Below are 26,258 nucleotides of genomic sequence, written 5' to 3' on the forward strand. Positions count from 1 at the left end.
TAACAAAGTCGGTATATATAATAAAAAAATTAATATACACAATAAAATTTTATAAAGTCTACGAGAAAAAATCAAGTTTGGTTCACATTGAGTTTATTATAAAATGATCATTTAGACTTTCATTAGGTACCCCTAACGTTAACTATTTACAAGTAAGTACACAACACTTGGTACATTTGATGACATGCAATGATTCTAAAACAGTGGCGTAGATAGGCACGATAACTCAGTTGTTTTATTAATTGACCTTAGTCTATAAATTTTGGCAATTTTCTTCCAACATTTTTTAAAAACAATACACTACCGCGGACCCAAACGTTCCGCTGCCTACGCCACTGCAAACGACAAAAATAAATTTAGCGACGAATCTAACCTGCGACTACATAAAATTTGATAAATAACGTTTATTTAAAGAGGTCTTTAATTTACTTCCTTCTGCTGTTATATTCCTTAAAATTTTCCATCCAACCGTAATCAGAGTCCTTCGAAGGCATTCGTTCTCCCCCATTGCCGCTAAAAAACTCGTCGTCGAAGGGATCATCTTCCATCGAGAATATGTTCACCGATTCGGACTTTTTCAAATTGGCGTTAGTTCTGGCAGCAGATAACCGATGGCGAACATTCTTTCTTCCCTGCGCTATAACTTTATGCGTCGTCGAACTGAACCGATCCTCATCCTCCTCTTCCTCTTCCTCCTCCTCCTGGATATCAGTCTCTTCTTTAATACTGGAGATTCCGTTGCCTTCTGATGCTCGTTCGCTAGGCGAAAAATCGTCCTCGAAGGGACTCCGGGGCTTCGGCTGTGACCGCGGCGACACCTTGTGCTCCTTCGTGGTACTCTGCTTATCTTTCGTCTCGTCCGCCGTGTTGTCGAACGTGCTGGATTTTAAGCCTGCGAACAAAACACAAACAGAAGTGTAAATGACATCCAATAATTTACGACGTATTTTTTTTATTGCATAAATTGGAAATGCAGTAGAATACTTTAGTAGCGACCCTGATGGAATCAAATATAGGAGGAGCGTTCGCTTAAAAGGAAAACAAAGAAATTGAATCAACCGCTGGTATTTCACATTATTTATTTATTCATAATTTTTATAACCTGTAATGCTTATCAGCAAATTTTAAATACAAAAGTTCTTTGTATTTAAGAAAATATTTAGATTATTCACTTTTGTTATATATTATATGGAATTTTAAATGGAACACATTATAATTTGATTCCGTTTTAGGATTTAGTGGTAAAAACAAGGGTAACTTGTATCAGACCGACCTATGTTATTTCCGTGTGTGAGTTGTTACTGAAAAATTAGCAAATTAAGATAAACCTGCAAAATAGATATTAGGCTAACTAGTAAGATTTGCAATGAATTTAATGAATTTTCGTGATTTTCAAGTCTAAAATTATTTTGAGTATCTTTTTTAAATGAGTTTCGAAATTTGTAAACACCACAATATTTTTTTTATAATTGCACATTCTGTATATTATACCTTTAGTAGAACGCACATAAAACATTTTCTTTGCTTCTATATATAGTGTTTTTGGAATTATTATTATTACTATTTAAAAAATAATGGAACACGCTGAGTATTGCATTCCTGAAAAAAAAAAACTAACTTAAAAATGATTATCGAAGACAAAAAACTATAACAATATCGTAAACTTAATAAAATGCTTTTATTATGAATAATTATTATAAATATGCAGAAAATGGATACATTTTATCAAATTGAAATACACTGTATAATACTGTAAAAATATAGGTAGTATGGGTTGCCTCCGGCAAAATGAATTTCGTTAAGAATTATAAAATCATAAATCATTAACATCTACACCGATTTAGCAAAGCATTTAATAAAATTTAATTTTCTTTCCTTTGAAAATCGCAGACCTTCAAATTATATAAAATAACACAACAAATAAATTGTCCAGAGGTATTGTTTAAAATCAATTGAAAACTTAAGAAATTGAAACTTTTGTGTTTAATACAAGAAGAACAAGAAGACAAAGACAAAAAGACAAAGAAGAACAAATTTTACTATAAGTCTGCAACGTTAAAAAAAAACTATTTTTCAATATTACCTGTAATATTAGTTTTCATTTTAGTTTTTAAGTTTAGTTTATTATACAAGGATAACGAATTTACATTTTGTACAGCGGTAAGACATTTATTTATATTGTACCTTTGTCCCGTTTGTGTTCTTTAAACTTCATCTATAATATATCGCCGCTCCGACAGTACAGTAACCGAATATATTATGTAAATTCTTCCCAATAACATTAAGACTTTCCGCGCACACTCACCTTTTAAACTTTTGCTGACCGTTGATCTCGTCTCCGAGACCTCGAACTCTACCTCAAAACCAAACTTCTCTCCCTCCCACTCGACGGGACTATCCTTTGTGGGCTCAAAGTCGGCCACAAACATCGACTTTGTTCTGTCACAGCCTTTTCTTGGGTACGGACCAGGAGTGCTATCTTTTGTCTTCTTCTTATTTATAGAAGGCGGTTTCTTCTCGGTCTCCTGACCCGAAAACTTTTTGCTTTCTTTATAGTCGGCGTCCATCGTCCGCGAGTGGGCGTGTTGCTTGCTCCGGTACTGGCTCCGTATTGAGGCCGCGTCCGGCTTGTGGCGATGATGACCATCGCCGTATTGTGAATCACGGCTACGCGAGCGCCTGGTGCCTTTGAATCGCCTGTCTTTCTCGCCGTCACTTCCACCTACAATTACTGACAGTTATCGATGGTACAAGTGTTATTTATTATAAATGGTACCCCCTATAACTCTTTCGTTTTACAAGTTGCATTCGAAAACATGAACAGGTTCAGAAATGCTTCCGTTTTTAGCTACAAGATGTTGAAATTCTAAGAAAAAAACTTTTTTTTTAAATATAACTTTCCACCACCTAGAAACTTTTTGATGCGATTTTTTAAAAAAATTTTAAAGAAACTTTCACAGGCTGTGATACTATTTACAAATCTTCTGGATTCTTCCTGCTTGGGTTGTTGATTAATCGAACTTGCTGGCATTTCGCCAATCAGAAACTGTTTCTGAAAAAGCCCGTAGGATGATTGGCGAAACGTCAGCAAGTTCTATTTTTCAACGACCAACGCATAAGGAATCCAGAAGATTTGTAAATAGATTTTTTTTGATTTAACAGTGACATCCGGCTGCTTTTTCAGAACAACGCACCGTTTTCACATAAAAAGATAAAAAGCCATTTTAATGCATGGAGTGTTTGCAAGGAGACCCCATGCAGGAAGACGTCGTTTAGTAACGCTACAAGAAGGAACTATCTTGAATTTAATTGAAGAAAACGCCGAAACAAGCCTAACATGCATTTCAGTGCAACTGGGAATTCCTAGAACACGAATTTATAGGTTGTAAAGCAACAGCTAATGAAGCCTTTTTGATTTCAAAAAGTTTAGACACTTAAATCAGCTGATTTGCTTAGCAGAAGAAATTTCAGCAACTACAAGAACGAATCTTTGCGGTTCTCGAGGAAATTAAACCGATGGTTAACATTAGTCAGAAAATACAAGATTTTGTGTTAATGTGGTGGAACACTTTGAACGCGTTTTACAGAATTGACTTGTACTAATTTTACGTTTTGGTTGAAAAACAGTTAAGAGATCAAATTAGTTCCACCCTGAATGAGGATTTGAAAACTAAATCTTAGGAAAAAGCAGTGATGCACGCACGCATATTCTATACAAATCTGGTATGCACGTCACTGATAAATTTTTAACAAATATTTCGCATCAAAAAATGTCTTTTGCTGCTTGAAAGCAGTGTACTAAATGTCAATGTGTGATTTGAAAATTATGACAAAAGAATACTTTTTTCTTAGAATTTCAACACCCTATATCTAAGACAAACGTTAATGCCAATATGCCAAAACTAACCAAAATTTGGTGCATTAATTTGGAAACCCTGTGTAGCTCGATAAAAATTTTTACACATGAACTCAAATGTCTTAAAAACTAAGCAAAATTCGACTATACTAAGTTAGGCCAATTTTAGATAAATTGAAAACTTAAAAAAATCTATAGCAGATCTTATTACAAAATTTGAAAATAAAAACAATGAGAAATTTTTCAGTTTCGGTCAGAATACAGTTTGTGTTTTTTGTAATTTGTGTTATAAATTTTAATTAAAAGGTCAAACTCACGCTATAGGAGCTAATATTAAATCTGAAAATTTTGATAAATATGACATGCTAGTTTGTTATATCGAAGATGAAGCTCTAGAAGTTATTTTTTTCTATGGAAAACTATTTATAATCATGTATTACTTATAGATATGTAGAAAAAAGAGCCGGATAAAACCATTTTTGTAAGATTAAAACCAAATTTAATTCAAGATTCAAATTTCACCTGGTTCAAAACTTACATTATGACGACAGACAGCGCCGAATAGAATTTTGTGGTTGAGGTGTACATATATTATATTATGTTATTACATGATCTGACGAAGCTTGTTACTTTCGAAAATCGATGGAATCGAATTTTTCGAAAATATCTGCGCTCGTATAAAAATTTTATATCTCGGTAACGGTAGGTCCTATGGAATTACCGTTGGTACAAAAATGATCACCGTCGAAAAAAAATTTTTTTTTCTGTTTGTACCGTTCTCCGTTCTCGTCCTCTGGTTGTTCCTGAATAACTTTCGAACCGTTGGAGCTACAAAATTGAAATTTGCCTCCCTTTTAACCCTCCCGGGGCACATCAGCTTATAAGAAATGGCCCTGATTTGACGCCGGTATCCATTTTTTTTCCCGATTTTCGACTGTTTTTTGGAGCTTGCTATGAAACACGAGAAGTGTCCGAAATTTGAAGCAATCAAAGTGACGGAACCTATTGAAAATAGGGGTGCTGGGGGGTCGGGAAGTATTCTAAAGAAAATCGCGCGTGCAAGGATCTACAAAAAACATCCATTTTTCAAAAACTGTTTACGATTCTTGAACCAGAAGAAGCAGAAGATACGGCTCTTTAAACTTTTATTCTTAACAATTTTTCAAAAATATACAGGGTGCGCCGCAAATTCAAAAAAACTGAAAAATGGGTCCCCCTATTATTGACAATTGGCAAGAATTTAAAATCTGTGTTTTAGTTGTGAGTTTCTTTTACATGGCGATATAGCCTATATAGATAGGTAAAACTTTCGTATTTAAGGTTTTTAAGTATTGTACAGGGTGTTCGCGATATTCCGCGCAATATTAAAAAACATATGTGCCCCAAAGTTGCAGCGACCGACTTCAGACTTGGGAGAGAAGTAGGAGTCTGGACCCACATTTAGACTCTTTAAATTGGGAGTAATAAAATAACGCGAAGTATTTTTGATTTTTTGTTTTTAGTCATTTTGGCATCGAGAAAAACATCTTTTCTTACAAAAACCATTCTTCTGATCGGAAAAATTTTACAACCATAATACGTTGGAGATTCGGCGCTATAACTTTTGTTTCACGCATTTTTTCCATTATATACAAGTTATGGACAAAAACTAAAATGAATGTTTATTTAGAGTAAATTATTAACCAAATCAAAATTTCTACAAAAAATAGGTCATCCGTTTAAACAGTGTTATGGGCCGTATCAAGGGCTACAATTTTTGTATTTACGGTTTTCGTCTATCACATAGTCTGTTCGTGATATTTCAAAAATCCCAATGAAAATCACCATTTCTCGCCCTCAATCTAGGCGCGATGACGTCATTTACTATTACCACGTATGCATGGTTTCAGAAAACAAGTAGTTTCTTGCAAATTATTTACTCCATTGGAAAAATTCGGATACCATGAAACTAAGAAGATCCAGGGCTATAGTCTCTATTTCGAACATTGTTGGAATTATATACAGGGTACGTCGTTTGTGGCTAATAGATCCAAGAAATTTCCGGTTTTGTGGGTGAATTATTGGCGATAAATTAAAAAACTTTTAAAGATGTGGTAATTTGATATAAACAGAATCGTAAACTGTGTCGAGAGAGAGTATAGTCTATAATATAGGGGGCGCGAGATATTTGAAAAAATATAATTCGACAACGCTATTATTTGTACAAATTTTAATATTTACCGTAGTTTGCCGTAACTTTGAAGTTCAAAGAGATGGAAGGATACTTTATACAGGGTGTATTCATAATAAAATGACATTGATTTTGCGAAAGTTCCATAGTGGTCCGCAACAGCACGATAGAAAAACAATGCATCCCTCTAGGACCAGAATAAGTGAAGCGCCTACTTTTTAAAATAAAAAGCTAATTTGCGCTACTTGCGACGAACTTGCCCCGCCCAGTGACGATTTTTCGAAAGCAATCTTGTTTCACGAGTGCTGGTATATTGAATCAACACATTCAAAATTTTGGTGTAAAGAAGATAAGCATGTAAGACCACTGAATTGTGCGTAAAAAAAACGGCAACAAACCCACTTTTTACTTTTCTAATAAGATTTAGAACAAAAGACATATAGGGAGGATCCCAAAATGCACAGCTTGTATCAGAAAAATTAAAAGGGTCAGGAGAATTCTGTTTGCGGCACTTTGTGTTTCTCGAAAAAACACAGTATCGTGAAAACCGCATCCTTCTTTCTTTAGTAATAAGACCCCAGGTGGCTTTAAGACAGGAAATCGGAAAAACCCTAACCGGCTCCTAAGTAAGCTCTGCTCTTGTTCTCGCCCGATTTCCTTTCCATTTCGGAAGCGCTGCTTGGCCTTTGCTTCCAGTTTCGTTTTGTCGGCAAGTAGTGCCGAGAATGGGATTCTGCCGGCTCGTTAAAGTACTCATCCTCCCATGGCGATTCTTGCGATTCCCTTTTGTCCCGGAATCTTTCGTCGTGGCGCTCCCTCCTATCTACTGCCGGTTTTCTACTACCAACGTATCGTCTCGATTTATCTGAAAGGGTATCGGTTTACATTCCCGTGCGGGCGGACAAAATTTGCACTTTCCTAACCTAAATTAATATCACGTTCATTCCGTTTCCAGTCTACACAACACCACCGCTCCTTCGGATCAATCGACTCCTTTGTGCCGTCCCGTCGTTTTCTGTACCGGCGATCGGCGTTCCAGTTCGCGACCCATCTGGCGTTTTCCGAGTCCCTGCTGATGTGCCTCTCGGATTCTTTGGAACCGCTCCGTTCAAAATAACGTCGACCTGACCGATGCTCTTCGTCGTACCTATAATTTGAATTTTTGTTTGGAAAACCGAACAAGTTTGTTTTTTCTGCGGGTCAAGAACAATAATCACTTTACTTAGCACTAAGATAGCCAGACTTCTTGGTATGAATTAGTAAATTAGCGTCACAAACATGGTGTTGCGACGATAGAACCCTATGATCCTTATTTTTAGGGAACGTTGCAGAATAGCCACATCTACTCAAAGGTACCAATTTAATTTTATAAATGGAGTGCTCTGTATATTATTTTCATTCTCAGATTCTATAAAAAGTTCTTAAACTTTCTGTGTAACATATAAGTAGAATTCCTCAAAAGGGACCTCCCTCGTGGAATCAAATATTGATAAGAGAGGTGGTCACTTAAAACGAAAACACAAAAATAAAATTATTTTATGTGATTTATTTTATAACTAAATGTTGATTTTTCAAAGAAAGTAAATACAATACAAATAAACTCATCAGCAATTGCTGAACACAACCATGAAATAGGACATGGAAGTCCACAATATCTATGTTCCACTCAAATCCAGCTTTTAAAAAAAGCACTGCGTTATTGATTTCGGTGAAAAACATCGCTATGCTGGCAAAAACCATATTAAAGCGTTGGTTTTTCAATATTGTCGAGTAAATAACCGCTATAGACGTATGTTAAAAGTCTCTTAATAATATTGTGAATAATGCCTTCGTCTAAAAGTTGGCAATTTGAGGGGGTGTTTAGTAGGAGAAAAATAAGTTTCCAATTATCCACGACAATTTTAAAATGCCACGTTGCATTATCCTAAACAATGCCACTTTCCTATTCTCTCTCTTCATCTTAGAATCAAACTTGGGCCGTCACCCCATCATGATATCTCCTGTCATCTATGCTTTTTTGTTAGATACCCATCTTACTTATGATTGCACATTGCACAAAACAAAATTGTACGAAGCACGATTTATAGGACATAATAGACATCTTTTGGGGCATACTACTTTCAAGTAGCAACAGATTGCCTTAAAGGTAAAATCCCGCAGACGACAAAATCTCCATAGTTTCAAACTTTGTAACTTCAAAAGCTTTTGCTTGAATTATGGGGCCCGATATTGGTAAATGTTTGTTTGTAGTCGCAGTCCATAATTCAACTAACCAAAATTAAGTGACTAAGCTTTAAATGAATGGTTAGTGAGTTTTCGTCGTCCGCACGAATAGTACTTTTAAGGCAATCTGTGGATAAGGATCCCAATAAGTACGACACTGAAGAAACAAAGTTAAATACAAAAAGTGTTTGACCCTAAGTATATATTTTATTTATAGTATTTTAATGTATACAGTATACAGAGTATTCCGTTGTGGCAGGACAGTAACTAACTTTATTTTTGAAATGGAATACAATAAATGATTTTCAGTATTTTTTGAGAAAAATGTAATTTTCCATTTTTTTGCGGAAAAACAGGTCTTTGGAAAAGTGTTTTTTACTCTTGAAAACTAAAGTTGGGAATTTTTATCATAGATCCATGAAAGTGGTTAATATTTAATGCTTTGACCTATCTCTAGCGCAAATATATTATACAGAGTGATCACAAAAGACCATAAGAAATATTTTTTCTAATTAAAAAAAATCAAATATTTTTTAATAAAACGCCCTGCATTTAGCACTTTTACTGGGTTTGGGATTTAATCGGTAGTTTAGAATTTATGGCCAATTTTCTGCAACAAATCGTGTATTTTATTTTAAATCCAACCAAACCAAGTTTTTTTAAGCATTAATTACTTCAATTCGATTTAAAATCAACGAGTGATGCAAGTAAACAGAACTTTATTACTAATTACAAAACATTATCTAATCAACGTAAACATGTGGTAGGGTTTCACTTTTCGCAAAACTAACCGCATCTTATTTTTACAAGATATCCATGGAAAAAAAAATACAGTTTTTATTTGACCTTGAGTTGTCACCAACTTTTTTACATAAGAAATAATAAGAGTTCAGCATTAGCCTTAAGAGAATATAGGTTGTTGTATCCTGCAAGACGAAACATTTTTTCACGAATTGTTCGTGATCTTGAACGGGGAGTGGTAGTCAATAATCGAAGACGCCGTCCAAAAATTGTCCTAACAGAAGAGAAGCAAGTTCTCCTGTCTTTTGAAGAAAACAACGAAAATTAACAAAGCGATGCATCCCGCGATCTATCTCTAAGACTAGTGTTAAAAAGACTTTAAAAAACTAAAAAACTAGCATCTAGCGTCTCAACCACTGTGTTGCGGCATTTTTTTTATTAGAAAAAACATTTTTTATAGCCTTTTGCGTTCACACTGTATAATAAATTTTCGCCATAGATAGGTCAATAGCATTAAATAATTAAATAAATATTTACCACTTTCATGGATCTATAATAAAAAATCTCAATTTCAGTTTTCAAAAAAATGCTTTCCCAAAGTCCTGTTTTTCTGCAACAGAAGTTTTGAAGTTTAGCAATTGAAGTTTTTTTTTAACCAAATAATTAGAATTTTTGAAAATATTCATAGCATTCCATTTATAAAAATAAGGTTGGTTACTTTCCTGGCACAATGGAACACGCTGTATATATAATACTATAAATAAAATATATACTTAGGGTCAAACACTTTTTTTCTTCAGTGTTGTACTTATTGGGAACAAGTATAGGAGCATCTAAACTGGACTACCCCGTACAGGTCCATGTATTCCCGATTCTGAAAATGGAAAAGATTCGAACAATTGTCATGTGGCTACAGGCTAAATCTGAATCGGAGTTTTATGAAAATAAATTAATATATATAAAACGATTATTGAACACTGACTATTTTAAAAGGTAAAAACTATATTTTAACAATTGTATTATTTGAATATTATCTGCTCGTATATAGCCATAGCATAGCATAGCATAGCATAATATTTTATATTATGTACAAAAAACAAAACTTCTTATTTCTTATTTATGTATATATAATACTTGTGTACTTATAGAGAGCATCTAGTTAAAATAATGCAAAATACCACCGCTTGCTTCAATTTTTTTGTTTTCATATTAAGAGATTCTACTATATATGACATATCTGGCAAAGATTATGGTCGTTAAATCCTGAATGTAACACTATAATAATATAAAAACCATAAGATACTTTTATTTTGAAAAACGAACAGTTTTGACTATTATAAAAAACATCCTGCATCACTATCAGGTCAGAATCATTCAAAAATTATCAAACTGACAGAAATAAGACCTCGAAGTCTTCGACAAGTTTATAAGCTAATAGACGCAGCAGGTTCAGGTATAGAGAGAAGACTTTCAGTTAGTTTTTAACAAATCGGATTCCCAAGAAAAAGCATTCGCGTTCCAGTAAGTATTTTGCTGATATCGCCACCCGCGCGTTTTAGGAAAACATACTTGTCAGTTAAACAAAGTAACAAGAATCAAAAAGTAACAGTTACATACTCGTAATCGTCGTCCTCATCGTCCCAACTATCTGCGTGTTTCATATCTCTGTGTCTGTCAAACGGATGGCCTTTCGACGTTCTAGATATGGGCCACCCTTCTCTCCTATTGGGCTCCTCCTCCCAAGGACTGACATCTCTAGAACTTGAAGAATGACCGCCGGTTGGCTGACGAACATGCTGCCATCCCGGCCCTTGTCTACGGCGCCTCGGCCGATCGTAGCATTCATAATACTCCTCCTCGTAGGAATCCGTCGATCTTCTATTTGCCGGGTTGTACACTGTCGAAACATCGCCAAATAAACTCCCGAATAATTCTGGGAATATTTTATAGTGCTTTCACAGCTAAAATCGATTTGGCCTAATGATAACAACAAAAAGAGTGCTACCTGTAGTCGTAGATTTATATTACCAGTGGTATGGGCCTGAACAAATTCAGTGAGTTAATCAAATTAGCAATACTATAAGAGTAAAAAAAATCCTTTCTATGCTGCAGTACCGTAAGTAGACCTTTCCGCTGTAACGTGAAATCGTGGAGGCACATTCTAAATGAAACTTTGAATATTATTTATTTTTTTATTAATCTGCAGGAGTCACAAGAAAACATCAACACCAGATATGAAGGTCTTAATTTCCTATGCACAGACCGAAAGAAGTCCCATTTATTTGTGCATGAAAATTTTTAATAAGTGACCAGTAACAATAAAAATAGAAAAAAGATTTAATACTTACAAAAACAAAATCAAATCAATTTTAATAGACCTAGAACTAGTTGTAGATCTTGTAAATTACAGATTTGAAGTTAATGTAGTCCTTGTAATTTACTTTTTTGTTCTCATCTTTGTGATTTTATAAAAGTCATTTTTTGTTTTTTTCTGATTTTTATCTTAAAGGCATCTTCTTCTTTAACAAGTGTGTAGCTGATAGTTGATTCTACTGATAATAAAATATGTACTAGTTTTAATACTAAAATATAAAATAACCAAATTTACATCATGTTGAGAACCTATGAATAAGTTAAATTACCATTTTTTTTGTGACGCTTACTTTGTCCATTTGTGACAATGCTTTCATTGTTTGCTTGCAATTTTTTAAATAAAAATCATTTGACTTTGACTTTGATTTTGAAATAGATAAGGAGGGCACTTCCAGCCATTCTGAAATCTGTAAGTAATTTAAACCTTAGTCATAAATTTTGAAGTTTTTGTACACGTTTTTTAACCACTGAGAAAAGGGCCAAAGACTGAGCAGTAGTGATTTCACTAGGACAAAACCAAGGAGTTACAGAGAAGTTTTTTGATTTCTCGTGATAAGCAATGTCTGTGTGAGTAAATTGGTTTTAATGCACCACAGACTCTCCTAAGCTTATAGGTAGCATGCTCTCCAAATCTAAGTTGCAGAAAAGTGGAATCGCAATTCAAGTTTTATTAAAAAACATATTACTCTTTCAACCTAAACGGCATTTCTAAAAACTACAACAGACGATTTGGCGGGATTAAATAACTGTTCATTTTCTCAAATATAAAAGTTGGTGATATCGGAATTAATACATTCATTAATTCGTTGATGGTTACTGTCATCAAAAGATGTATAACAAATTGGTGTTATCACCATATAGATGATATTTAAGATTTTTAGGTGACTGATAAAAATGGCAAGTATCGAATAGCAATACTACTTAAGGTACTTCAGATTTAATAATGATGCTTAGAAAGCATTTCATAAATATTTCCCAAGTTCCTTGAAGGATGAAATAGCTTTCTTTGACTTTAGTAACTTGTATAAATCATATCTGATATCACATATTAGGCAAAGTAAAAAAAAAGAAAAATTAAACAAAACAGATTAAGACATAGACATAAAAGTTAGGTTTTTTAATTCTTTCTTTTTTCAGTTACTTTATATTTATTGTTTTAACAAAATTTTAAATCGTTTTATTGAACTTTCTCACATGTTTATGGGCAAGCTCTTGTAAAGAAAAAAAAGATATTTTTCTATTAAAGCAGAGACAGGAGGTAAGCACAGTCCTTGTTTTAAATTTCAGTGTTGGCAAGGATTACATATAGATATTTTTGATTGCCTTTTTTTGTATCACTTTTAAGTAAGTACTGTAAATGACTATGTACCAGGTGTCCCAGTAGCGGGAACAAAGTACGGTATTAGGAAAACTGACCCTCTTAGAAATTTGGAAAAAAAAAGTTAAGTAAATCGACCAAGAGAAAGTGCTGGAAATCATTTTTGAATTTCTGAAATTGCCACCAGGGGAGGTCATTGTTATCTTGACTTTTTGACGCATGCCTTTACATTTCACCCACTAACCTGCACTTTGCGCAATTTTTTTTTCTAAACACCGATTTCCACACTTAGCTCATTTTCCGAAAACATTTAACGAGACCTAATGATATTTTAAGAAAATATTGCCGTAAAAATGCCACATCCAAACTTATTGACGACCTGTCAGCGGTCATGTTGGTTGTTGAATGCCTCAAGGTCATTGCTTGAGATTTCAATTATCGAGCATGCGCAAGTTAAGTGGGCATAGACATGACCTCTACCTCTATATCTCTAGTAGCTATATGGCTCGAACCGTTTCTTAAATAAATAAATAAATAAATAAATAATAATAATAATAATTAATAATAGTAATAATAATAATTAATAATAATAAATAATAAGTGCCGAACAACCCGGTGTTACAATATCTTTACCCTAACCAAAAATATGAATACAAGAACTTTACACACTATCATTAATGTCTATCCAGAATTTACCAAATAGAACGCTAATTTATTATTGAAGATGTCAAATTATGTTTAAAATTAAAATAAAATATTATTTATCTTTATATATCATATATCAGTTTTTCATTAAAAATTAGTTAAAGCAAACCAATCAAAACCAAAACTAATCAAATGTTGGTGGCTAACTAATTTTATTCAATATTAACTTTTTAAGCAGTAAAATAATAACACATCTTTTGGAAGAAATAGTGTATTTCTAATTATTACCAGTGTCATGGAAACCAATTAAGTTTTTATTTAACCAATTGCTACGCATCATTCATGTTGCTATTTGAGGCTTGTCAAAGTATTTTGATTGCCTGCTGTTTTAATTACTTAATGTTTATTGCACTAAAAAATGTCTTATTTAAACCCATTGTAATTCAGTTCCACGAAAAACTCGACACGTTAGCAATAAAGAATAATCTTTACTGATCATTTCAATACACATCTTAATACTTAAATAATTCAATTATTAATAAAATTGGTCAGTCTTCAATATTTTATTAGTTTTGGTTAGTTAGTCGACTAAACTTAATTATTAGTGAAAAAATTAGTGATAATAAATAAATTGGGAACGAGCAAGGATATCAAAACGTACCAATGTTAGCTGTTGGGTAATTTTGTGTGAACCAAAGGTATTGTAAAGAAGTGGCATCATAAATAATAAATCCGAGTTTTATTTGGTATATTATGGACAATTAGACATTAATAACCCACAAAGTGGAAAATTTTCCGAAAATCCCAACCTTTCAAGTCAAGTTTTTTTTAAACAATTATTTTTTTTGGGTAAGTTTATTAAAATGCATTAACCCTTTTTGACGATATGGACCACTTTCCTTGTAGAGATACAACAAAGAGCATTAAACAAAAAAATATTTGAAGCAGGACTCACTCAAATTTCAGAAACTCGAAAATAATTTCCAGCAATTTCTCTTTACCGATTTACTTAATACATTTTCTCTTCAAATTTCTAGAACCGTCCACTTCTCTAAAACTGTACCTCGACGCCCTTAATGGGACACACGGTATAAGCGTAGATAAGCATAAGTAATACATTAAAACTTGTTAAATTTAAACTTTTTATGTCAGTATTATTCTTTCCTTTCCGCAGTCTAACACTGTACTACACCTTTTACCTGGTTGAATTACAGAATGTAATTTGAGGTGCTCTTTCCTAAACAATGGAACCGGCACAGGTAGTTTTATTGCATACAAAAAGTTAAAACCATTTTTCTGTGAAGGCGCTATACCTTCGGGTTCAGCTGAAGTATCCCACCAACCATCTTGTTCTCGTTTCTCCTGCCAGCGTTCGTTTTTGGGGTTTTTCCTCCACTCAGTGGGGGAACCGGCGGCGAATTCCTTTGAATCGCTCGACCATGGGGAGACTCCCTCCTCGCTATGAGCGGTACACAGATTTTCTTTTAATGAGGCTGAAGTGGCCCCACCCGTTTGGTCGAACACAGCCCACGATTCACCCAAATCTGAGACATGAAAACCGACTTATTTATTTTTCTTTCTTTAAAAACATATAAAGTATTCTATTAAAATACTTTTCCAACTAATGTTGAAAAATTGTTTCCGGAAAATTTGGTACCGTCTATATGTGCGTATTTTGGTGGGCCAAGGAAGTTCATAACATTCACACTACTCCCACAGGAATTTCTTACCTGTGCCGTTCTCCTTCCTGGGTATATCGGAATTGCTGCCGGTATTATCCGCCTCCGGCGAACTTCCGCTTACGATATCTGACAAAGAACCCGAAGTCAATCTATTGCCGGCGGATTCTTTGGACACCATCGGTATGGGACTTTTCGACGGTGATTTTTCGGGCGTCGAACACTTTGATTTCTCTACGATATCCACTGCGTACTCGATAACCGAGTCCTTTGAGATTATTTCATTATGCGGGGTAACCGGATCATCTTTCGTTTTTTCTACGCTAACTTTAACTTCTTCAGTAACCCGCGAAGCACTGGCTTGAGTATTTTCAGGTTCCGTAACATCAGTCTTTTCCTCTCGTCTCAATCCCACTTGCTCGAATTCCTTATCTACAATTTCCCTTAACGCGGCGTACTTGTCGTCAGGTTTAACGTCTACCGACTCCGACTCGATCTCTTTATCAATGGAATCCTCAAATTTGTCGTCCGTCTCCTTTCGCGGTTCCTCCTCGGGCTTGCCCTGCTGGATTTCCTCCTGCAGCTCTCTGAATACAGCGTACTTATCGTAAGAAGCGTTGCCGCTGAAGTTGTTCGAGAAATCGGCATCGAAAGTAGCGAATTTCTCCTCCGACGAGGTACCAGTAATATCTTGCTGAACCGACTTTGTTTTGATAAAATTTGAAATGTAGCTGGCCAGCTGCATCAGCGGCATATTGCTTAATTGATTCGACGGTATGCTAAGTTTCGTGGCAAGTTCGTTCAAATCGCTCAAAGTCAATTTGCTCAGGGTAATATCCAGACCGTCTGCTGCTGGGATGCTTCTAGGCGGCGATCTACCTCCGCGTGGGCTTCTCTGAGGTGGAGGCAGTCTTTCCGGAAATGAGATCGGGGTTAAATAATCTTCGTCGCTGGAAGTAACGTTCAGCTTTTTATGGGGTCTCTCTGGTTGATTTCCGAATTCTGGTTCGATCTTCGACTTCCTCAAGGGAGCCGGTAAGGGCGGACCCTTCTCCTGGCTGATGCTTGGCGCATCCTGAGCTAAGTCGTAGACCCCCGCGTCTTCCGTATGCGGCGGTCGGGGCGGCGGTTTGATTAAAATATCGCTTTGCTTTTTAGGCGGTAAAGGCGGAGGTCTGACTTCCGTTAGTGTGGAAATGGGACGGGGTGGCGGTTCCGGGGTGCTTTCCGACCCCGAAGAAATATCTAAATTGGTCAATGTGCTCAATTTGGTTTCGTTAAACGTGTCGAAGGTGGTGCCGAGCATTTTCGGACTGGCTGATAGTTTCGGGGATTTGGTCAGACTTTCGTTCTTTTCCCAGTTGCTCGTTAGGGTGGGCGTAAAATTGACGAAATCCGCGTTGAACGGTTCTTGACGGGTAAAATCGGAATCGGCGAATGGATCGTTTTTAACGAAGGGATCATCGCCGAACGGATCGTTGGCGAACACGTTCGCGGTATTAGAATATGGGTTCCTCACGGTACCGCCTTCCGAGACGAACAGGTCTTGGTTGTTGCCGGACGAGACCAAATCGTTGAGTACCTTCTTGGGGGGATTTTTCAGTTCTTGAAAGAAATATTTCTTATCAATATATGGCTTACTCCTACCGGTACCTAGGGTAAAATAAAATAGCGTTTTTTTGAACACTGAAAAGATGTCGGGTTTAACTTAAAACCAACAAAAACTGAAACAAACGATAAAGCAAAAGAAAACCATAAACGTCTACTGATTTTTTTTATTTTATTTTACCTCAGATAAGTCGCAAAAATGATTGATCGAGTTTAGTTGATTCATTATCGATTTTCAGCAATGCAAATGAAATATGATAATACTGATATGCATTACCAGAGTGTCTATGAGTTCAATGCTTTTAAATGTACGTCTTTTCCATACTGCGTATTTAAATCTCTCTAAAAAAACTTAGAAATTAAATAGAACACCCTTCCCCTATATAGTAGATCATATAAATGGAAGAAAGCAGTTCCAAAGTAAATATGGTGTACACGGTAGAGTTCAATGCTTTTAAATGTACGTCTTTTCCATACTGCGTATTTAAATCTCTCTAAAAAAACTTAGAAATTAAATAGAATACCCTTCCCCTATATAGTAGATCATATAAATGGAAGAAAGCAGTTCCAAAGTAAATATGGTGTACACGGTAGACAAATAAGCGAGGTAAACGGATGTATCTCCGAAAACACGAATTCTAGAGATTTACGGTAAATATTTTTATAACTAAAGTGACCAAAAGAAAGTACTAAAAATAATTTTCAAGTTGATATTTGGCTTTTTGACTTATCACTTTTAATTGTAGAGCATCAAACAAGGGTGGAGGGGAAAAGATGTCTGACTGATCGAAATGGCTATAACATTAGTATAACTCAACGTATTTGAGGAAATTAGGTCTCGTTTAACAGAGAAATACTTCTTCAGAAAAAACATACCTGAGACAAACTGGTTTTGATTGCTCCCGCTAGAGGACTCAAACGTTTATAGTTTTTTAATATTAATTATATCAACAGAAACATAAAGTAGATCAAATTTGTAAGAAAAAACATTCAATCGCATAGCGATCACTTCAGGAGTTCAAGAATTATTACCGCTAACCACTCGTATGTTTTCATACTTTTTTGCATTTAGTCGGACCTGGAAACAAAATGCAGTTTGCTTTGAAAGAAACGTCAAATTTCCATAATACTGTGTTACTGAGTTAAACTAATCTTATATGCACTTCAATCAGTTACTCCCTACAGCGAAAAGCGATGAGTCAAAAAGAATTTTACAAGGATTACAGTGGTCGTGTACTTTTATTAACTTATAATAAAACATTATTTAGTGATGGGCATTTTTCTACCTTAATATAGCTATAACGCCTTCTATCAACATAGAAATGAAATGCAATTATTTCCAATATTTTCTTTTGGTCATTTTCATAATAAATTTTTGTTACCGTAAATCTCTACAATTCGTGATTTCGGAGATACAGCCGATTGCCCCACTTATTTTCTACCTTGTACAACTCCGGATCAATTCTGTGGTACTAATAATAAATAATTTTATTTAGCGTTCGACATGTTTCCGGTTATTAGACACTCTGATTATGTTATGCAAGGTTTGTTAATAGAAAAAAAATACTCCCCATAGTTCTAAGTAGGTAAGCAAAACAGGTTAGTTGATTATATAAACGTTGAGTCAAAAGCCAACCCTTAGGAAGATATGACGCCACAAATATGGCGGAAAAAGAATGTTTTTATTTTTTCGAAAAAACTTCCACAGACTACTGTAATACTATTTTCTTAACTCAGTTTCAGTTACGCTCTAAAGAAGCCAGCATAACTGGTGAAAAGTCAGCAAATTTGATTTGTAGATAACTGACGCAGGAGGAATCTGGAAGATTTAATAGTAATATTAAATTTATTTTAATTTTAAAAGTTAAATAGTAAATAAGGTTTTTATTTTTATCTTCGAAACGAAAATAGAACAATAAAATTTTACGGAAGTATTACTATAATAGAAACACACTTTCTTTCTTTTCTTTTTTTAGAATAAGTGAATTAGACTACCCCTATACTTCTTAACTGCATTTAAAGAAAAAAATAGTTTCTGAAATTACTGAAATTGTAATCTTGAATTTGAAAACTCAGTTTCTACAAAAATATCTATATCATACTTAAATTGCGCACCATTTCAAAACTGAGACAAATTTAAATCTCTTTTCTATCTCTACAAGCAGTGGGGGATGATTAAATAAATGTCCATTTCTCCAAAAAAACTTTTAATAACTAAATAACTTGGAGTGGTTAAAGGGGGCCTTTCCTAGGTTATCAATGATGCTATGCGTGACGCGATTGCGACTGCTTGCTTACGTTACACCCAGGTAACGTCTTCTGACATAATAAAAAAAAACTTGATTTTCTAGAAAAAGAATTCGCAATATCGCAATATCTTTATTCTAACCTAAAATATGACTAAAAGAACGCTGAAAGAAAAGTTGAATTTTGGAAAAGATTTTCTACTTTGCGGGTTGTTATTAATATCCAATTGACCCTAATTTACCAAAAATTTAAAATCAAAATAAACTGTTATTCTATATCTTTATTACTCAATAACTTTTGATATGCTTAGCCCTTTTCAAATAAACAGTATTACCACCAATTTTTTCATTAAAAATAAAATGTTGAAAACCCTTTAAAAAATGAATAAATCTCGAGCACAAAATTATTCATTTCTTTTGACTGCCTAGCGTTTTAAGTTTGTTAAATGTTTATTGCAGTAAAAATGTCTTATTTAAAATCATCGTAATCCAGCGCCAAAAAAAAATCGTTAGAAAGGAATACTAATATTGATTATTTCAATACACAGTTTACTAATTCAATAATTAAATATTTAATAAAATTGGTTAGGCTTTAATTAATTATTTTGAGCGTTAAGTTCTTTTAATTATATTTCTTGGCTAGGATAAAGATGTTGATATGCAGTTTTCACTGTTCATATCAGGGATTTTTTTTTGCGATTATGTAAGAAAACGCCAATTGGGTGCAAGGTAAGGAATCGCATTCACAACATATAGCAAGAATGATAGCCTACGAAAAATGCTTTTTAACGACTTTAAGTTTATTAAAATATCTTAAGCCTCTTTGAAGATATAGACAATTATTTAATGTTTAACCACTGTCCTGGCAGAGCTAGAAGTCACAACATTAATCAAAAAAGATTTGAATTTGTCTCAGCTTTAAGACTCACTTTAACGTTAGAAACCTTGGTAGAAACCACGTTTTTAAATTCAGGATAACAATTACGCCCCCTGGTGCCCATTCCAAAAACTCAAAACTAATTTTCAGCATTTTATCTTGGCCGATTTACTTTTATTTAATTTCTAGGATCCTCCGTTTCCCCAATACCGTACATCATGGCCCTTACTACGACACCCGGTATATTCTTCTAAATCTTAATTTGGGAAGAATGTAACCACAGATTGAAAAAGCTTGAAACCGATCAACGAAACCGCAAAATACAAAAAGAAATCTATCAAAAAAATGTAAAACAACCCCGTCGAAAGAAACATCTCACTTACCTAGTGGGTCCAACTCCGTAAAAACATCAAACTGAGACAAAATCTCCCTCTTAGTCATTTCGTGCTTTTCATCACGAATTTTATCTTCCTTCAAAACTTCCGGAATGGATACCGGCTCATTGAACTTCTCACTCCCAGAGAACCAATCGGCGCTGAGTGTCTGATCTTGCGAACCGCTCAACTCTTGCGAAAACGGAAAGGCCTCGCTCAGCTCTCTGAAAGTATCCCCGCCAGTTTCCAAATTTCGTGGGATGTGGGGAGTTTTCGGGCTAAATATGCTGGTAACATCGCTCATTCTGGATGACCTTTCTCGTCCGGATGAAGGAGGAGGCGGCAAAATGAGTTTCTAAAAACAATAAGCATTAAAGCAAACAAACGTTAAAAATACGGGCACGAGAGTGAACACGTTGAACATAGTAAAAAGAAAGACTTCTGATATGCGACCGATAGCAGAAAGGTGATTTGCAGATAATCAACTGTCAATCAAACGAGTTTAGTGATGAGCGTAGATACTTTCTTGAAACTCAATTTCACCGGTTTCGCAACAGTAACAATAAAAAATTTGTAACATGATTTTTATAATAAATATTTTTGCAATAAATGACAGTGTAAGGTAATAATGGATATAACATTGAGTTTTTATTATCACGTGAGCTTAGGAACAATATGAAGAATGCAAATTTTGCTTACCATATAAGCTATAATGTTATTGTTTGGAGTCTCAAGTGGGGTAGAGCATAGATATATAGTCAAGGGAGATATCCTTGTTTTCGTTTAAAAGTGGTGCAGATATCTCAAAGGGCTGTAACAATATTACCAATGGTGGACACAGCCAGGGCTTTTTACAAATACACTATACACAGAATAATATTTTGATGTAGTTAAAAGCATAGGTAAATTATAAATTTAAATCAACATACGTGAACAAAATTTCTTGCTAAATTTTCGCCAAACATTAACTTTAAAATTGCAAATAGTTCTTTTTTTTAACAATAGCGATATGGTTTTTAAGAAATGTATTTTTTTAATTTCACAATGTTACAATGAATACAAATCTATTTAGAATTTAGAAACATTAAACAATATTTTTGTTTTTATTTTTTTTTACTCATATTAAAGTAAGACGAATATTATTAAACATATCGAGTGCCTCAATGGGGGCAACAAGGATATTAGGAAAACGGACGCTCCTAGAAATTTGAAAAAGTATTATCACTTATTCTTATATTAATAATTAGATTTAGTCAACTAACCAAAACGAATTAATGTTGAAGACTAACCAATTCTATTAATTATTGAATTATTTAACTAACAGAATATGTATTAAAATAATCAGTATTTTTCTTCATTCCTAACGTATCGATTTCTTCCAGGCACTGAATTACGATTGGTTTCAACTAATTAATATTGTAGGTAATCAAGAGACTTCAAGCATTAGATAATGACATGGTCAGATAATAATAAAAATCGTTTTCATGGCAATCTTGATCTTTATAAATGAATTATGTCTGTCGAAAATTAGTATATTATGCAACAAGTGCGGTAAACGGCATTTGATTCACGAGTTTTAAATAAACGAGTGAGTTAAAAAGTTTACCCAACATGTTGCATACTATACTTTTTCTACAACCGTTAGTTTTTGGGTACATTTTCGCAAAACAACACGAATACATTCACTGACATGACCGTCAGAATTAACAAACGTCAAAATTCAAAGCATGGGAAATATCTCCGAAAACATCCGATTGCTCCCAAACCCGTGCGGTAAAATCCCGGAAATGTCCGAAGTGGCTCGGATTCGTGGGAAACGAAACTGACGTGGTAAAGTGACGCTTCCCGCACGTTAGATCGATGGGTAATTAGGTATTTTACAGACGGGAGTAGAAAAATATGTATTTGTGCTGTTTTGCGAAAATGCACCCAAAATCTAACGGTCGTAGAAAAAGTATAGTATGCAACACGTTCGGCAAACTTTTTAAGTTACTCGTTTATTAAACACTCGCTCCGCTGCGTTCCGCTTGTGCCAAATAAACTCGTGACTTAAATGGCGTTTACCGCACTTGTTGCATAATATACTAATTATTCATATTTTAGCTTAGGATAGAGACATTGTGATCCGGGGTTGTTAAGTTCTTATTCCTTATTCTTGTTTCAGAAAATTATTTTTTTGCGATTATGTCTAATTGATCTTTCCATTGGGGTATAAAAATGATTATAAAGCACCAAAATCGTTATATTTCACACAATTTTATTTATGTCTTCTTCAGTGTGGTTGGCATCCGGCGTATCAGATTGATGACGACAAAATTGATCAACAGTAAGGATATGAGCGTATTTATTGATTGTCTGAAAAAAAAACTTTTCAGGAAAACCTATCACTATTCAAGTTTGATCTATATGAATGAAATGAAGAAACTCGGGAAAGAACATATATATAAATAGTGTATGAAATACAGCACAATTTTTTTTACAAATGGTCTTTAAATTCAGTCGTCATAAAATGCCAGTCTATATGCAACTTATTAAGTAATGTCAATAACGATACACCACTGTGGAAACCAAATCTACAATATACTGTCAGTTATCTTTGGCAAAGTTATACATTTTGTTGACACTTTTAACTTACACATTTTAAAAACCTTATTTACTACTTACATTTACAGGATAATATACAAAACTGTCTCCAAATGGATCATCTTTTGATCCATATGGGTTAGATGGTGTAATTTTTTCCATTTGGTTCAAACCCTGCTGCAAATTGCTCAGTTCTAATTCTAAATCTACCAAATCCGCGACTGCAGCACCTGAACCCTTTGGTTCCGGCGCTGTACTGGGTCCCTTGAGTCCAACTTTCGATTTTTCTATAATCTACAATCACAGCAAACACGCCAAGAAAGACAAATTGATAGAAGAAATGTAAAATACCTTCGTCCCAGAACCAGTCGGATCGGAAAATAACGGTGAGCTAGGCAAATATGTTTTCTCCAAATGTTGTTTTGCCAATTCAATTTCCTTCTTTTTTAGGGAAAATACGACTTGGAACAAATCTCGCATAGCAATGACAACCTAAAAATGGCAATCTCTGTTTGGAAATAGCAGAGTACAAAACAAAAAGTTATATGTAGTTGTGCTTTACATTTATTAAAATTTTCAGGAATTCTTTTTTTTATTTATAGAAAACTACTATCTGCAAATACATTTACGAATTCCCAGGATTCTTTTATATAAATAATGAATAGTAGCCAACACACTTTCCTGTGGAGAACCATATCTATTTTGAAAGAATATCTATACAACTTATACTCTCCTTGGTTGTTGAACTAAAAACATGATTTGGTAAGTATACTCTTTTAGTTATTCTTTATTACCAGCCATTATAAAAAAAAAAACAGAAGCAAACTTAGGTCCCTTCAATGTAAAAGACATAATTACACAGTTCAATATTAAATAAACAGACAAATTAAAAAACAAAAATTCAGGAATTCCCAAATCCTTTGCCCCATACCAATAAAATTGGATCTATCTACTTTTTTCTGCATATTATTGTACTTTCATAATAGCGATTAAAATTTTCCTAAACACAGAACATAGTCAATTATTTATCTATTTATTTACTTATGGTAACTAACCAAACTAATCAATTTACTACAACCATTAAATATACCAAAAATTTATTTCTATATTTTGGACATTGATATCAAGATAGTCTGCTTGCTGACCGTGGTATTGCAACCAATTTAATCTTGTTTCCTTTCTACACAATCCTGCTCGAGGAGTGACTGTTAGACTCAAGCAACATTGACTTATGCTGATTTATTAATTCTCATTAGCAAAAGATGCATCTGACTGATTATATGTTTTACAACTCTGAACAGACTAATCATACTGGTTTACTTAATTTGTAACCCTTTAAAAAAAATATATATATATATATTATATATATATATATATATATATATATATATATATATATATATATATATATATATATATATATATATATATATATATATATATATATATATATATATATATATATATATATATATATATATATATATATATATATATATATATATATATATATATATATATATATATATATATATATATATATATATATATATATATAAATATATATATATATATATATATATACACTATATTCCGGGATATCATCCGTTCGTTCGTTGAACTCCGACTGGAATCCTGCATCTGACTGGAATCCTGCAAATCCTGCATCTGACTGGAATCCTGCAGACGTTTCGCCAAAATCTCACTTGGCATCTTCAATGCTCGCTCTCCGAAAACACTTCGAACACTCACACACACACAGTGTTCGAAGTGTTTTCGGAGAGCGAGCATTGAAGATGCCAAGTGAGATTTTGGCGAAACGTCTGCAGGATTCCAGTCGGAGTTCAACGAGCGAACGGACGATATCCCGGAATATAGTGTCATCACATTTTTCCATCCGTGAATCAATACGTGAGAATATATATATATATATATATATATATATATATATATATATATATATATATATATATATATATATATATATATATATATATATATATATATATATATATATATATATATATATATAATCTATTTTTAAATGTGTTGAAATAATTTTTGTAAGCAGATTAGTATTTATAAACCAAAAATTACCTACCTGACTTGCTGCTTTATCTGTTTTGATTCCAAAAAATCTGTGTCCTGTGTCTGGAGAACCAAAAATATATCCAAACGCTCTGGAATCTGTCATATCCTGAGCAATGAATGAGATTTTGTGTACTGGATGATGATAAAGACAATCCTACAAAATTTACATCATGACACATTTAGCATAATACACACTGAAAGTTTGTGTTAACAGATAATATTTAACCTTACCCCTGTTTTTTCATCTCTTAGCCTCAGTCCGTCAATGGCGATATTAACGGTTATGCGTTGCTTATGTTCGCCAGCAGCTCGGATCGCCATCTTGAGATCAGAGAGCGCCTCCTGGCACATTCTGTCGCCCCTTGCCTCCGATACTTCAAGAATACCAATAAGCTTTGCTTTAAAACTAACTCCATCCCCAAGAAACTTGGTAGTTTCATTTTTATCTACAAGTGTTGATAAATAAATTTACTCATTGGTAATTCAGTAAAAAGCGAACTTTACAATAACATTTGAAACATATATGTCCCAACAATATGGCAATATTAGAAAATGTGTTTTCACTCGCAAGTACCTTTTTTATCAAACTCTTTTATTAATTTCTTCATAGTAATGTAATAAAAATAAGTAATGGTAGTAATAAAAATAACTGTTCTATAAAATCATCCAAAAAATATTTGCATTGTATACAAAGCAACAAAACAGTCACATCTGGTAAAATAAACTTTGATAAGACTCATTATCTCAAAAACTTAAGTCTGGAGGTAATAAATAGTAACAACAAAAGGATGTAACAAACACAGTAAATTACAATTTGCAATTACAAATTTACAATGCATTAGTTAAATCAAACCTCTCAGATCTACCTATTCAGTAATATAAATAAACCAGGGATAATACAAAAATGTCAAAGAAGAATATTAAACTAATGTTAACAAGTTGAATGCGTTAGTGTGCCTGAATATTTGTACTCACACTTTAAAGGGCTAGTTTTCTTTCTTAAAGTCTGCATATTGGGGGCCTGTCCACCCCTACAAACTACAAATCACTTTTTGCACAATATAGACGCGAGGATCATTTTGAATGCTTCACCGAAACTAAATACGTCATTACATATACTTTAATTCTTCATATTGATTGCACAAAATAGCCATTGACCTATCAAACCTGAGGGTGAGGGGTGTAGTAGAGACTGACGGGGTTGAAGAACGGCACATGCTCAATGTTGTGTTTAAAGACTATTGATTAATCAGGTGTATTTGGAATACTGACATAATACTGAAGGGAAATAAGGTGTATTTAGTTCACTTCTGCTGAAATAAGCAAGACAAAACATTTTTGAAAAAGTAGAAGGAGCAGTTGAAAAACTAGACAATGCCAAAGTAGATATCCACTAAATATTTGGACTAGACTGGGATTTTCTATCTATAACAATAAAGCTAACCTAAAATTTTTGTTTATGATGCCCTCTTCC

The 26,258-nt window shown here is 33.8% G+C and overlaps 1 protein-coding gene across 1 annotated transcript; it reads right to left on the reverse strand.

The window, feature by feature from the left end:
- On the reverse strand, window positions 1-26,258 carry LOC132700569 (protein disabled). Its single transcript, XM_060667983.1, has 13 exons — window positions 25,760-26,258; window positions 25,016-25,230; window positions 24,795-24,938; window positions 23,045-23,185; window positions 22,775-22,987; window positions 20,120-20,465; window positions 15,057-16,658; window positions 14,640-14,870; window positions 10,608-10,887; window positions 6,950-7,173; window positions 6,643-6,891; window positions 2,306-2,722; window positions 1-892 (listed from the first exon to the last, which is right to left on the reverse strand). The coding sequence occupies exons 1-13, from the start codon at window positions 25,794-25,796 to the stop codon at window positions 426-428; spliced, it is 4,566 nt and encodes a 1,521-aa protein (XP_060523966.1). The 5' UTR covers window positions 25,797-26,258; the 3' UTR covers window positions 1-425.

This window comes from Cylas formicarius, unplaced genomic scaffold (genome assembly GCF_029955315.1).
Source record: "Cylas formicarius isolate icCylForm1 unplaced genomic scaffold, icCylForm1.1 PGA_scaffold_10__41_contigs__length_53128322, whole genome shotgun sequence".
In the NCBI taxonomy this organism is placed as follows: Eukaryota; Metazoa; Arthropoda; class Insecta; order Coleoptera; family Brentidae; genus Cylas; species Cylas formicarius.

Excerpts from the sequence above, each read along its gene's own strand:
- LOC132700569 (XM_060667983.1), bottom strand. The coding sequence starts at position 25,796 with ATGCAGACTTTAAGAAAGAAAACTAGCCCTTTAAAGT. Across the intron at positions 24,939-25,015 it reads TAAGAGATGAAAAAACAGGG|GATTGTCTTTATCATCATCC; the intron begins GTAAGGTTAAAT and ends TAAATTTTGTAG. Across the intron at positions 7,174-10,607 it reads GATGAGGACGACGATTACGA|GTACGACGAAGAGCATCGGT; the intron begins GTATGTAACTGT and ends TTCAAATTATAG.